General features: G+C 41.0%; 1 protein-coding gene across 3 annotated transcripts; it reads left to right on the forward strand.

Moving 5' to 3' along the window:
- Positions 1–239: 239 nt before the first annotated feature.
- On the forward strand, positions 240–15,381 carry LOC106579791 (claudin-19). 3 transcript variants are annotated; one of them, XM_014159974.2, is made up of 6 exons: positions 240–496; positions 5,714–5,956; positions 14,038–14,202; positions 14,334–14,415; positions 14,637–14,750; positions 15,066–15,381. In XM_014159974.2, the coding sequence occupies exons 2-6, from the start codon at positions 5,740–5,742 to the stop codon at positions 15,160–15,162; spliced, it is 675 nt and encodes a 224-aa protein (XP_014015449.1). In that variant the 5' UTR covers positions 240–496; positions 5,714–5,739; the 3' UTR covers positions 15,163–15,381. The 3 variants fall into 3 exon arrangements, with proteins under 3 accessions (XP_014015449.1, XP_014015448.1, XP_014015450.1); XM_014159973.2 differs by lacking the exon at positions 240–496 and having other exon boundaries at positions 4,114–5,956; XM_014159975.2 differs by lacking the exons at positions 240–496; positions 14,637–14,750 and having other exon boundaries at positions 4,120–5,956.
- The last annotated feature ends 511 nt before the right edge of the window (positions 15,382–15,892 follow it).

Genomic DNA, 15,892 nt, shown 5'->3' on the forward strand with positions numbered 1-15,892 from the left:
ATTAACCGTGATGTATAATGTGATTGTGTGTTTGAAAAAGTGAGCAGTAGTTTCTCTGTGAGTTTTAGATGTTGCTTTTCAGTGTGTGCTTATGGGCTCTGGTCAAAAGTAGTGCACTATATAGGGAGTAGGGTGACGTTTGGGATGCACAACATTGAACCCACAGTGCAGATCTGGGGGCGAGTAATAGGCCACGTGCAGAAGTGAACATCTGAGCTCATAGTGGGAGATTGTTTTGAAGGGTCATTGATCCACCCGATACCCAAATATCACCTCAGTAGGACCTCAGCCTCTGTTCCCCAAAATACCTTATCTTCTTTCAACTTACTTATTCCATAGCCAACCAGGGAAACAGACAACTGGTGTTAAACACCTGAATAGAACAAATAGATAGAAAAACAAACTAGACTCGAACAACAGCGGGTACAAAATACCATTCAACAACACAGCAGACAGCAACAAAGACCGAAAGTACAAGTCAAGCATCACAGAAACAGTAAGGAAATTGGTTTACTTTTCCATTTCAATGTTTGAGAGGTTGGTTTATATAGTATACTCATCTGGATGGTGTAACAGTCTTAGCAAATAATTTAATTCCTCGGGATCAGATTAATCTAAACATTTAGATGGATTGTGTTTAATTGATCAACGTAATATGCGATTGGCAAAGGACATTTTGTATTGAACTGTTGTTTGTTTGGTATGATTTGCTAAAGTGAAAATGTTCAATGTTCCTTCCATTCGATCACTTTACAACAGATGGATAAGTTCGTGACTTACAATACATTTCCCCTGAAGTACTGTTAGGTACGCACCAGGGCAGAAAGGCTCATAAAAATGGCTGGAACGGAGCGAACGGAATGGCATCAAACACATGGACACCATGTGTTTTTATTTGATACCATTCCACTTATACAACTCTAGCCACTACCATGAGCCCGTCCTCCCCAATTAAGGTGCCACCAACCTCCTGTGTACCACACTACCCACCTCGGAAATAAATGTCCCCATGACATCTTTTTTATGTTGTAAACTGGTTTTCTGGTTGAGAAGACGTAATCAGTTTACAACCATCTGATGTCTGTTACAACCAGGTAAATATACATTTTTCATGGCCAGATCAAGGTGTCATGGGAAGGACATACAGTGCCTTCAGAAAGTATTTATACCCCTTGACTTATTACACATTTTGTTGTGTTACAGCCTGAATTCACAATGGATTAAATAGATGTTTGTTCTCAACCATCTACACACAATATCCCATAATGACAAAGTGAAAACATGAAATAAAGAAATATCTTATTTACATAAGTATTCACATCCTTCTACGATGACAATCCAAATTGAGCTCAGGTTCATCCAATTTGCTTTGATCATCCTTGAGATGTCACTACAACTTGGAGTCCACCTGTGGCCAATTCAATTGTTTGGACATGATATAGAAAGAAACCCACCTGTCTATATAAGGTCCCACAGTTGACAGTGCATGTCAGAGCAAGAACTATACAATTTGTATTGTATTTATTATGGATCCCCATTAGCTGCTACCAAGGCAGCAGCTGCTCTACCTGGGGACCAGGCACAATTAAGGCAGTTATACCATTTTAAAAACATTACAATACATTCACAACAGATTTCACAACACACTACCCTCAGGCCCCTACTCCACTACCACATATCTACTACACAAAATCCATGTGTACTTGTGTGTATAGTGCGTATGTTATCATATGTGTGTATGCATGTGTCTGTGCCTGTGTTGCTTCACAGTCCCCGCTGTTCCATAAAGTGTATTTTTTATCTGTTTTTTAAATCTGATTCTACTGCTTGCGTCAGTTACCTGATGTTGAATAGAGTTCCATGTAGTCACTGCTCTATGGAGTACTGTGCGCCTCCCATAGTCTGTTCTGGACTGATTGTGAAGAGACCTCTGGTGGCATGTCTTGCTGGGAATGTATGGGTGTCTGAGCCATGTGCTAGTCATTTAAACAGACAGCTCTGTGCTTTCAACATGTCAATACCTATCACAAATACAAGTAGTGATGAAGTCAATCTCTCCTCCACTTTGAGCCAGGAGAGATTGACATACATCTTATTAATTTTTGCTCTCTGTGTACATCCAAGGGCCAGCCGTGCTTCCCTGCTCTGAGACAATTGCAATTTTCCTGAGTCCCTCTTTGTGGCACCTGACCACACGACTGAACAGTAGTCCAGGTGTGACAAAACTAGAGCCTGTAGGACATGCCTTGTTGATAGTGCTGTTAAGAAGGTAGAGCTGTGCTTTATTATGGACAGACTTCTTATCTTAGCTACTGTTGTATCTACATGTTTTGACCATGACAGTTTACAATCCAGGGTTACTACAAGTAGTTTAGTCACCTCAACTTGCTCAATTTCTACATGATTTATTACAAAATGTATTTGATTTAACTTATTACTTGCCACCCATTCTGAAACTAACTGCAGCTCTTTGTTAAGTGTTGGAGTCATTTCAGTCGCTTTAGTAGCTGACATGTATAGTGTTGAGTCATCCGCATACATAGACACACTGGCTTTACTCATTAGTAAATATTGAAAAAAGGATGGGGCCTAGACAGCTGCACTGGGGAATTCCTGATTCTACCTAGATTATGTTGGAGAGGCTTCTATTAAAGAACCCCCTCTGTGTTCTGTTACACAGGTAACTCTTTATCCACAATATAGCAAGGGATGTAAAGCCATAACACATACATTTTTCCAGCAGGGGACTATGATCGATAATATCAAAAGCTGCACAAGTCTAACAAAACAGCCCCCCCCAGTCTTTCTATTTCAATTTCTCTCAGTCAACCATCAGTCAATTGTGTAAGTGCTGTGCTTGTTGAATGTCCTTCCCGATAAGCGCGCTAAAAGTCTTTTGTCAATTTGTTGACTGTGAAATGTGACTTGTTTCAGGAAACCAGGCGTATATCGCGCGTCACTACATCACAGGAGCATCATTCGATAATAAACTTTTATTTTGATCAAAATGAGTTTTGAGGCAGAAATGCCTTCTGGAACGTGAACTTTCATGCCATCTGTAAATATGAATAAAATTGTTAAATTACGAGCCTAGTTGGTTTAGCCACGTAAAAAGACAGCAACCTTCCCGCTAGCCATGATTGGCTGGGATAATGAGTGTGATGGACATGCCGAGAGATGAGTTCCGATTGGTCTACCATGTAGCATGGTTCTGTCTATAATATGTGTAGGTCAGTATGTGTAGGTAATCCTGTCTAACGCAACTTTTTTTAAAGCGCAGGAGAACTGCATAAGTGTTGCTCTCCACTTTCTGGAGGACCGAGTTTTGAAATGTGTGCAATTACAGTATGATAGCTAAGAAGATGGAGAAAATATGCTGACAGAGTCAAGAAGAGAACCCACAGAAGGCTGTTGTATAACCTGTCTCCGGATTGCATCTTCAAACTAAGGGCAACCATGGCATCCGTGACAGAGAGGGAGAAGCATCCATCTGTGTACACGGGTAAGACAGTCTAGCTAGCTAAATGTTCAGATATTACACATTTCAAATTTTGTCAAAGTCATTTTTCATTTTAAGTTAAAGAGTACTGTTAGCTAGCTAGCTAATGTTAGCTGGCTGGCTAGCTAGCTAACGTTTCATGTATGATCTGTGTGGTAATATTATTTGTGTCTGAGAGCCATTTGCATTGCTAGTTATAGCCTAATGTCAGTTAGCTAACATTGAACCTGGTTGGTTAGCTACCTGCAGATTCATGCAGGGCAGTAACGTTATAAATTGGGATTATGGTTGTTTAGCTAGCTAGCGACATGTCTAAACAAAAGATTCCACTATGCAAGTAACTATTTCAATCGAATGTTTATGATGTCACTGTGACAACTGTTGACAGACGTAGCGGGTAAATTTGCTCTGGCTATCTACTCCAATTTCAGAGCACCCTCGACTGAGTGTGACAAATTTACAAACGCTCAACACCCATTGAATATGGCCGGTGTCAGGAAATGTTGGCAAAAAAAGCATAATTACCAACTGTGCCAGCAGCACAGTTGCAGTCACCAATGCTCTGGATAACATAAAAACAGCCTAACCAGCTCCGCTAGGGTAAGTCAAATTAGCTGTTCTCTCATTTGTGCCTGAAAGTAGCTAGCAAGCTAGCCAACGTTAGCCAGTTAGCTTGTGTGCTTGACTGCTGTTTTTTTAGGTCAGAACGCTTTGATCAACCCTACTCCTCGGCCAGAGCGTCCAGTGTGTGCTCCGAATTTATGAATGGACAATCTGGCAACGTTCTGAGTCTTCGAACGCCCAGAGCACACACTGGCACTCCAGATTAAATTGATGAACACATCAGTAGTATAAGCCAGCCTTTAGTCTTGAAATCTTTGGTTGTTTCGTACATAGCCTCACATGTGAGTCCTTAAAGACATGGGTGGGGCTAAAGCTTAAGAGGGTGTGAACGATGCTGAATGGGTGTAGACAAAAAACAGCTCTCCAGGTACCAAAACTTTCAAGGGCCATTTTCTCAAAAGTGAGGTTACAAGTTTATCAACTTTCAAAGCAGAATTACTTTCCCATTGTTCCTCATCTGTAATGCAGGAGTCTCTACTTTTATTTAATGTAAAAAAAAAATTAAAACACCATTTCAAATGTTGCTACATAAAACCGAATCAAGCCAGTCAGTCACAAATAGCATTGTATCTGGTCAAACACAATTTTCACCAAAACTTTATTAAGGGTTGGTAGCAGGCTGATTGGTCGGCTATTTGAGCCAGTGAAGGGGGCTTTACTATTCTTAGGCATCGGAATTACTTTTGCTTCCCTCCAGGCCTGAGGGCACACACTTTCTAGTAGGCTTATATTGAAGACATGGCAAATAGGAGTGGAAATATCGTCCCCTATTATCCTAAGTAATTTTCAGTTCAAGTTGTCAGACCATGAAGTCCAAGGAACTGTCTTTAGATCTACGAGATAGAATTGTGATGACACATACAATACAGTATATCTGGGGAAGGGTATAAAACAATTTCTAGTGTTGAAAGTTTCCAACAGCATAGTTGGCTCCATCATTGGGAAATGGGAAAAATATGGAACTACCTAGACTCTGCCTAGAGCTGGCCGTCCGACCAAACTGAGCAACCAGGCAAGAAGAACCTTGGTCTGGGAGGTGACCAAGAACCCAATGACCACTCTGCCGAGTTCCTTGGTTGAGATGGGAGAACCTGCCAGAAGGATAACAGTCTCTACAGCACTTCACCAATCTGGGCTTTATGAGAGAGTGGCCAGCCACTCCTGAGAAAAAGGCACATGACAGCACGCCTGGAGTTTGCAAAAAGGCACGTAAAAGACTGAGATCATAACGCAAAAGATGAGATAAGTGCACTCTTTGGACTGAATAGAGTATTGTGTGTAGGGTGAGAAAAAAATATATTTAATCTCTTTTTAATTCAGACTGCAACACAACAAAATGTGGAATAAGTCAAAGGGTATAGGCACTGTATGTCGGTAGTTCAGATAAAGTATTTTCCTGGTTGCTAAAACCACGTTAACAAAACGTCTTTGTACAACCATCATACAACCTGACCATGATCACATAAAATACATCATATTGACGACAGTGAAACCAGTTTTGCCTACTGGGATATAGCTAACACTTCATTGTTTGTAGGTTAATAACTACTACATAACAAAAACATTTTATTTTGCCTTCTCTCTTCCAAGTAAATCAGGCAGCAGGACCGACCACTATGCTTTTAGCCTTCCAGGTCCTGGGTCTGTCTTTAGGGGTGATAGGCTGGTGTCTGGAGAACAGCTGCACTAGTTCCCATTCCTGGAGGGCCCACAGCCACTCTCAGGCTGTCACAACCAACAACTGGCAGTTGGAGGGCCTGTGGATGACCTGCGCAGCCACGTCTCTGGGCTCTGTGCAGTGCCAGAGATACAAGACTGTACTGGGGCTACCAGGTGAGAGACACATGCAGGGCTCAGTGCAATACTCACATGCAGTATTAAAGGGGCAATTTGTAGTTTAAACAAAAACATAATAGCTTTGGTAAACAGCTGAGGAATGGTGTTGGAGAAATGTAACCACTTTCAAATTCAAAGAGAGACATGGATGCAAGGACTGACCATCCAAACTATAGTTTTAACCATGTTCGAAAAAATACTCATCAATCTATACAGAATACCCCATAATGACAAAGCGAAAACAGTTATTTTATTTACATCAGTATTCAGACCGTTTGCTATGAGACTTGAAATTGAGCTCTGCTGCATCCTGTTTCCTACTGATCATCCTTGAGATTTTTCTACAACTTGATTGGAGTCTAACTGTGGTAAATTCAATTGATTGGACATGATTTGGAAAGGCACACACCTGTCTATATAAGGTCCAACAGTTGACAGTGCATGTCAGAGTAAAAACCAAGCCATGAGGTCGAAGGAATTGTCGGTAGAGCTCCGAGACAGGATTGTGTCGAGGCACAGATCTGGGGAGGGTACCAAAATATTTCTGCAGCATTGAAGGTCCCCAAGAACACAGTGGCCTCCATCCTTCTTAAATGGAACAAGTTTGGAACCACCAAGACACTTCCTAGAGCTGGCCGCCTAGCCAAACTGAGCAATCGGGGGAGAAAGGCCTTGGTCAGGGAGGTGACCAAGAACCTGATAGTCACTCTAATAGAGCTCTAGAGTTCCTCTATGGAGATGGGAGAACCTACCGAAAGCAAAGCCATCTCTGCAGCACTCCACCAATCAGGCCTTTATAGTAGAGTGGCCAGACAGAAGCCACTCCTCAGTAAAAGGAACATGGCAGCCCGCATGGAGTTTGCCAAAAGATTCTCTGTTCTGATGAAACCAAGATTGAACTCTTTGGCCTGAATGACAAGTGTCACATCTGTAGGAAACCTGGCACCATCCCTACGGTGAAGCATGGTGGTGGCAGAATCATGCTGTGGGGATGTTTTTCAGTGGCAGGGACTGGGAGACTAGTCAGGATAGAGGCAAAGATGAACAGAACAAAGTACATAGAGGTCCTTGATGCAAACCTGCTCCAGAGCGCTCCTTACCCCAGACTGGGGCTAAGGTTCATCTTCCAACAGGACAACGTCCCTAAGCACACAGCCAAAGCAACGCAGGAGTGGCCTGGGACAAATTTCTGAATGTCCTTGAGTGGCCCGGACTTGAACCCGATCGAACATGACTGGAGATACCTGAAAATAGCTGATCAGCACACTCCCCATTCATCCTGATAGAGCTTGAGAGGATCTGCAGAGAGGAATGGGAGAAACTCCCCAAATACAGTTGTGCCAAGCTTGAAGCGTCATAACCAAGGAAATTGTAGGCTGTAATCGCTGCCAAAGGTGCTTCAATTAAGTATTGAGTAAAGGGTCTGAATACTTATGTAAATGTAATTTAACGTTTTTTATATATATAAATTAGCAAACATTTCTTAACTTGTTTTGCTTTGTCATTATGGGGTATTGTTTGTATATTGATGAGGGGGGAAAACTATTTTATCAACTTTAGAATAAGGCTGTAACCTAACAAAATGTGTAAAATGTCAAGGTGTATGAATACTTCCTGAAGGCACTGTCATGACTTTACTTTCATTAATATAATGACTATTATTTATTTAATCAACAAACTATGTTTAATAGTTACCTGGTTAAATTAGTCATGTAACAATTAACTCATTAGGATTTGAAGCACCACAGAAGAGGTTGTTTAAAGAGTTATCATCTTGAATTAAACTTTAAATGTCTTTACCTATCACATCAATAAACAGTCATTTTAATAATCATTACCTCTTATCATATCATCATTCTGAACAGTTGTAATCTCATCCATCTGCAAAAACCCTAGCCTTACTCATGATTCAGTACTACACAAATTGGTTTAATTATGTATTTACTAGCCAACTATATAATAACAGGATAACATACACACTTAATACATGAGACAAAGGTCCCTAGTGGACTTTTACAATACGGTGGCTTTTTACGCAACAACATGGAGAGGGAGAGAGAGAGAAAAAGACACTCATCATCGATACTTTTCAGAACTATTCTCACATTTATCATATAGTTTGCACACGAACCGCTGCCCATTTGAAATAAGGAATCATGCGTACTACGGTGATTTGACAAGAGTAGTAGGATGATTTGAAGTGTTTGAGATATTTGACTCAGGACAGCTAATCAGCTGTACCAGTGATTGTCTGAGAGGGGAGTTTGTTTTACCCCTCGTGTTGCTTACAATTGGCTCATTCATCCCCCTCCTCTCCCCTGAAACTATTCCCCAGATCGTTACTGTAAATGAGAATGTGTTCTCAGTCAACTTACCTGGTAAAATAACGGTAAATAGTAATAATTCAGGATTCGGACCACGATGGACATGAGCTGCAGCTCGCCGCCTCTCTGGTCTAAAAGAAGGTGAGTTTATTTCTTCACCTCATGTTGAGGTTTGAAGTTCCAACCATTTCAAACGTAGGTCTCGCCTCACGTTTCCTGGTCTCTGAGATTCAGCGTTTAAAACACTTTAGACTTGGGCTGCAACTCCCCATCTTTCCTGGTCTACTGTTCATTTCTGTGGGCAATCCTTTTATGCACTCTCGTCAAAAGGGGACGGTTCCGTCAGTCTGACATGCTCTCTGACCTTATTCAGGGCGTGGCTACTTACTATGAACAGTATATAGGAGATTATCTTATCCCTCCTAAAATCACATTCATATCTTAACAAAAATACTTTAATCATTTTCCATATTATATGCACAACATTGGATGGAAACTTGACAGATAAAGGGGATATACTTTTCAAGTTAAAGTATTTATTTTATACCAGTTTTAATGACATCACAAAATAAAAAACAATATGACATTAGTTTTCTATAGCTCCCCACTGACCATTCCCCACATTCTTATGTTAGAAATATTGATCCAGTATTCAGTTTTGGACGTGTTAGAGTTTCGGCGGGAAAAGCTGTCTGTTAACAAAGACATTCCTTTGGTTGATACTAAAGGGGGAGAAAGAGCGCCGCTTCTCCTGTAATTTACAACAGGGTATAAACTGTCAAATATCTTCCTCGGATACCACATAGACATACTTCCTTCCCTGGTAGATGCCTACAAGTTCCAAAATGAGGAGTGTGTATGCACGGATATTAGTTTGTAGGCAAAAGCACTGTATAAACATTGCAAAGGCGCCTTTTGATTAATAAATTCCAGCCAACAGTGTGACCCTAGCAGTTAGATTAAAATCCTTAGACTCTTGATGTAGTTTTACCTTTGTAAGGTGAATGTGCTGCTTTGATAAGTGTCCATACAGCACAAATTAATCAAGAAACTGAGCAAAGATCTAAAGAAGTATTTGCGTTACAAAAGTATTGTGTAGTTGAGGCTGACATACTGTATCTGTTAAATAAATTGTAGTATGCCTGTAGTATGCCTTCTATATTAGGACAGCCTCAGCAGGACTTTTTGAAGCTGTTCTCATAATGGACACTAGTACAGTAGTCTTTTTTAATTCCTTTCCAATGTGACTGACACTTTCAACTGGCTACCTCCGGACTGAAGAATGCATGCCATATGGTCTCAGTTTCAGGCCATGAAGGTAATAGGGGATGTACATCACACAAGTCTGTATCATTGTATCATCGCTCAGTCAATCATTGACAGTCACACTGACCTTGGTTTCCTTTCAGTGTGTGTGTGTGTGTGTGTGTGCCTCTATGACACTGCAACAGACTCCTAGATAACCACATGTTCATAAGAATGAAGAACTGTAGTCAGAACCGTAGTCACCTCACCACCAAAGGTCGGAGTACTTTCATTGTTACAGAGAGAGATTAAAAGAGTTTTGTCTAACCTGAAAAGAATAGTGAGCATATTCTAAGGAGATACCAATGGCAAACTCCAATGGCAGGTATCTATTGTGAAACTCCTGATTTAATAGTTGAGAAAGTCAAACAGTGTCATTGCTTTCGATTAACCAATCTGTCATATTGTTTATCTCCTTAGACTACCGCTAAGCTCAAAACCCTTGTCACCATCACCTTATAGACTTAAGATCCCTGTGCTTGAAACAAGACAACAGACACCCAGCACATTGGACAACAAGCAGGAACATACGACAACTTACATATCTCGTGAAGCCATTTTCAATCATCCTGTGTGTCTGAGGGTTTCAACCTCAAGACTTTGGAAGCCTTTTCCTACACCTGTGTGTGTGGGCTCTGGGTGATCATGTCGACGGCAGTCGAACTAACTGGGTTTCTGTTGTGCATAGCAAGCAGGCTGCTCACAGGCTCCCCACTAGCCAATGACTACTGGAAGATGTCCTCAGTGTCTGGGAGTGTCATCGTATCCACACGCCAGTTCCAGAATCTATTTCACTCGTGCCGAGAACAGAGCCGGCATTAGGAACTCCAAAGACTTTGAGCCTATGCTCGCTTTGCCTGGTAGGTTCTGGACTGACTGCTACTTCCAAACTAGACCAATAGATAATCTCCAAAACCTGTCCCAAACATTATTGGCAAATGAGTTTGACACCCCTTGTCAAAGGGAACTCTAATGGGAAAAGTTTCCCACTCCTCTGTCACTTGCCGACTCCCTCTTAAACAAATGGTTAATGTTATGCGATGCGATTTTGCTGTGTAAAGGTCAGTCAATTACATACAACAACCTTAACCTCTTGTCGTTCGCCTAGGATAGGGGGCGCTACAGCGATTTTTGAAAAAGATTCGTGCCCATCTTATACGGCCTCCTACTCAATCTCAGAAGCTAGGATATGCATATAATTAATACTTGTGGATAGAAAACACCCTAAAGTTTCTAAAACTGTTTGAATGGTGTCTGTGAGTATAACAGAACTCATATGGCAGTCAAAACCCCGAGACCGATCGTAACAGGAAGTGGAATTCTGAATTGCGGACTCAACTTCATCAGTTTGCCTGTAAATCACACAGTGAGCAATGGTTCATTGAGCACTTCCTATTGCTTCCACTAGATGTCCCCAGTCTTTACAAAGTGATTTGAGCCTTCTACTGTGAAAACTGAATGAATGAGACGCAGTGGAATGTGGTCACACGGAGAGGGCCATCACCATTATGACGCCGGCGCCCCTGGCTCCCCTCCCCTTTCGAAACGTTTTGAAACACAATGCAATCGTCCCCCTTGAATCTTATTGGAGCTCTGGTTGAAAAAGGCCCTAAAGATTTATGTTATACAACGTTTGACATGTTTGAACGAACCTAAATAAAAACAAAATGCATTTTTTCGAAAGTGGAGTCGACGGAACTTTTGGTGCAGCCTTCAGGACGCGCTAACAAGAACAAGCTATTGGAACATAAAGGATTAACTTGTTCGAACGAAAATACATTTGTTGTGGACCTGGGATTCCTAGAAGTGCTTTCTGATGAAGATAATCAAAGGTAAGGGATTATTGACAATAGTATACAAGACTAGATTTGATATGCGATTGTTCCAAGATGGCGCTGACCTGTAACGGTAGCCTATTTTCTGAGTATCGCATCCCCTTTTATCGCAAAGTGTGATTACCCAGTAAAGTTATTTTTAAATCTGGCATTACAGGTGCTTTCAAGAGATATTCATCTATAAATCTTAGAATGACAATATTACATTTAAAAAATGTTTTCGAATAGTCATTTAGTAAATTGTAGCGCTGTTTCACCGGATGCATTTGAGGGAAAATAGTTAGTCAACATTACGCGCCGATGTAAAATGCTGTTTTTATATATAAATATGAACTTTATTTAACCTGTTAGGGCTAGGGGGCAGTATTGACACGGCTGGATAAAAAACGTACCCGATTTAATCTGGTTACTACTCCTGCCCAGTAACTAGAATATGCATATAATTATTGGCTTTGGATAGAAAACACCCTAAAGTTTCTAAAACTGTTTGAATGGTGTCTGTGAGTATAACAGAACTCATATGGCAGGCAAAAACCTGAGAAGATTTCATGCAGGAAGTGGCCTGTCTGACAAGGTGTCGTTCTTCTTGTCTCTGTTTATTGAAGAGTGAGGATCTTAGCTGTCCCGTGACACTTCCTACGGCTGCCATAGGTTCTCAGAAGGCGGCAAAACGCTGAATCGTGGCTTTGCAGGCTCTGGCTGAAACAAAGTAGCGCGTTTGGGTAGTGGCTGGTTACAGTACTGTGAGACTCAGGCTCGTGCTCGCGTCGACCGAAAGCTTTGTTTTCTTTCCTCTGTTTAGCTAAATGGACATTCCCGGTCGGAATATTATCGCTTTTTTACGAGAAAAATGGCATAAAAATGGATTTTAAACAGCGGTTGACATGCTTCGGAAGTACGGTAATGGAATATTTAGATTTTTTTTGTCACGAATTGCGCCATGCGCGCGACCCTTCTTTACCATTCGGATAGTGTCTGGGACGCACGAACAAAACGCCGCTATTCGGATATAACGATGGATTATTTTGGACCAAACCAACATTTGTTGTTGAAGTAGCAGTCCTGGGAGTGCATTCTGACGAAGACAACAAAAGGTAATCAAACTTTTATAATAGTAAATCTGATATTGGTGAGTGCTAAACTTGCCGGGTGTCTAAATAGCTAGCCCGTGATGGCTGGTCTATGTACTTAGAATATTGCAAAATGTGCTTTCACCAAAAAGCTATTTTAAAATCGGACATATCAAGTGCATAGAGGAGTTCTGTATCTATAATTCTTAAAATAATTGTTATGCTTTTTGTGAACGTTTATCGTGAGTAATTTAGTAAATTGTCAGTGAATTCGCCGGAAGTTTGCGGGGGGTATGCTAGTTCTGAACGTCACATGCTAATGTAAAAAGCTGGTTTGTGATATAAATATGAACTTGATTGAACAAAACATGCATGTATTGTATAACATAATGTCCTAGGGTTGTCATCTGATGAAGATCATCAAAGGTTAGTGCTGCATTTCGCTGTCTTCTGGGTTTTTGTGACATTATATGCTAGCTTGAAAAATGGGTGTCTGATTATTTCTGGCTTGGTACTCTGCTGACATAATCTAATGTTTTGCTTTCGTTGTAAAGCCTTTTTGAAATCGGACAGTGTGGTTAGATTAACGAGAGTCTTGTCTTTAAATAGCTGTAAAATAGTCATATGTTTGAGAAATTGAAGTAATAGCATTTCAAAGGTTTTGAAAATCGCGCCACAGGATTCAACTGGTTGTTACGTAGGTGGGACGAATTCGTCCCGCCTGCTCCAGAGAGGTTAACAAAAGAATGCATGTATTGTGTAACATGATGTCCTAGGGGTGTCATCTGATGAAGATTGTCAAAGGTTAGTGCTGCATTTAGCTGTGTTTTGGTTATTTGTGATGCATGTGGTTGGTCGGAAAATGGCTATGTGGCTACTTTTACGATATACTCCTCTAACATAATCTAATGTTTTGCTTTTGCTGTAAAGCCTTTTTGAAATCGGACAACGTGGTTCGATTCAGGAGAGGTGTATCTATAAAACGATATAACATAGTCCTATATTTGCAACAAAAAAAAAATTACATTTCGTTATGCTAATGGCGATAGGATTTTTCGCTGGATGTCCGTCCCGTATGCCCGACCAGGGGTTAACTAGTCCGCTTTGTTAGATTCCTGATGTTGCCAAATGTTTTAAGAATAAGAGGAACACAATCTGTCTTCATATTTTCAATGTAGTGTCTTTTCAGCAAACATGAATGATCCATGTATTGGTACAGTTCTGTATCTTAGACACATCCTACATCTGATTTAACGCCATTTGTTTGTGTGTTCTGTAGTTGACATACAGGAAGTTGATATAGGCATTTAGCGGTGTCTAACAATGAAAAAAGGCCACCAGTACTTGCTTGATAGCAGCAATTGAAGTCTGTTTCTGCTATGCCTTCTTTAGTGTGTGTGTGTGTGTTGTGAGACACGCAAGGGGATAGAGTTGAGCACATTTCCCTCCCCTTACCTTTAGTATTGACTCCAAGGCCCAGTCTGCTCAGGCCCTCTATCAATCCAATGTCTGTTGACTGGAACTCTGTTTCTTCCTGTCGTCAGGTTATATACAGGCATGTCGAGCCCTGATGATCATCGCTCTGCTCCTGGGTCTAGCGTCCATCATTGTGTCAGTGCTGGGGCTGAAATGCACAAAGATCGGCAGCACTTCTGAACAGGTCAAGGTCAAAATCACTCTGACCGGCGGCAGCTTGTTCATCTTATCAGGTGTGTCCCCAACTGCCAGCATCATCACCTGAGTACCAATCTCTCTCTCTTGCTCTCTCGCCCCTCTCCCCACCCCACCGTCTCTCTTTCTTCTGCCGTTTATCAACCATTTCAATTTCCCTCTCCTACAGGTCTTTCCACCTTGACTGCTGTGTTATGGTACACTGCACGGGTGGTGCAGGAATTCCATGATCCATTTTTTGCAGGAGTAAGGTGAATACACATCCCAAAAGCTGAAGATACTGCCTGGGAATTGGCATTCTAATTAGAGCCAGGAGTTTTTTCCGGTCAGGTCACATTGCTCAACCAATCAATTAACACCTTGTTCATAACAACCTTTTATTGAAGGAATCATTCTGATTTGGGTACACACACACACACACACATACACACACACACACACACACACACGCGTAAAGTTGATTAATTTGTAGGTTTGAGCTGGGTACAGGTCTATACGTGGGCTGGGGAGCTGCCTGTCTGGCCATTCTAGGTGGGGTCATGCTCTGCTGTTCCTGTAAGAGAGGTCCATCAGCACCACCAACAGGGTGAGTAATTGCGCCCATAAAGTTGTGTCCCAAATTGCACATTAATCCCTGTATAGTGCAGTATAGGGCTCTGGTCAAAAGTGGTGCACTATATAATCATTTGGGATGCAACCGAAGACACTTCCTACTCCCAAAGCTAACGCACAAGCTAACCATTATCGGTCTTGGTTGGCAAAGAGAGGACAACGCTATCTCAGGTCTCCAGGCAGGTGATGGGCTAGCCAACACTAGGTAGCTAACGATTTCCCATCTGTTACATGAACTAGTCAAAGAAATCATTGTTGTCCAATCTATTGTACCCTGCTTGTCTTACAGGGGATTATCATACAACTACTCAAAAACAAGCCGTGGACAACAGATCTACAGGGCAGCACCTGTGTCAGAGTCCGGGAGTTCAAAAGCTTATGTTTAAAGCAGTTTCAAATGTTTTTTTTTGTTTTTAAATGTCATTGTTTGTTTGTCTGTTTCCATTTGTTACTTTGGTAAAGTGTAATTTTACTGGTTTGCATTTGCTGTTATATTTTAGTTGTTTAGTTTTTTTTGTTTTGAGTTGCGTGAGTCACTGTGAATATTAATGTAATGTTTATTACTTTGAAATGTATTGAAAATAAAACAATTTCTCTATTGATGATTATTGTTCTATTGATATTGGATATCCAAATTAATAGAAAATACAAGCTACGCCACAACTCCAAATTAATGGACAAGATACCCACTGGCCACAGACTTCTAATTCACAGTGGTTCAACGTAATTTCATTGAAATGACGTGGAAGAACATTGATTCAATCAGTGTGTGCCCAGTGGGTAAGTAGTGAATCCTTTGATCCTAAACTCACTATAGCCATATGTTCAAGTAATGTCTTGTGATTATTCAGCTCCCTGCTTGACATTTAATGAAAACAAATTGTGATATTCTGTTCTTTAACATTTCATCTGATATGTCTACAATGTGACTAACTTAGATACTTTGGTCAGAATCTGTTGTACAAATCTACAGTTGGACTGCTTCAAACAGGGCAAAATACAGTAATTGGTTCATATAACCGGCGTCACTGTGCTAGATTTTTTGTTTCACTTTCTCCCTCCACTTGCCACTGACTGGGCTAGAACCACATACTTAGAAAAAAAAGGTTCTTTAGG

The sequence above is a fragment of the Salmo salar genome, chromosome ssa20 (assembly GCF_905237065.1).
Source record: "Salmo salar chromosome ssa20, Ssal_v3.1, whole genome shotgun sequence".
Taxonomy (NCBI): domain Eukaryota; kingdom Metazoa; phylum Chordata; class Actinopteri; order Salmoniformes; family Salmonidae; genus Salmo; species Salmo salar.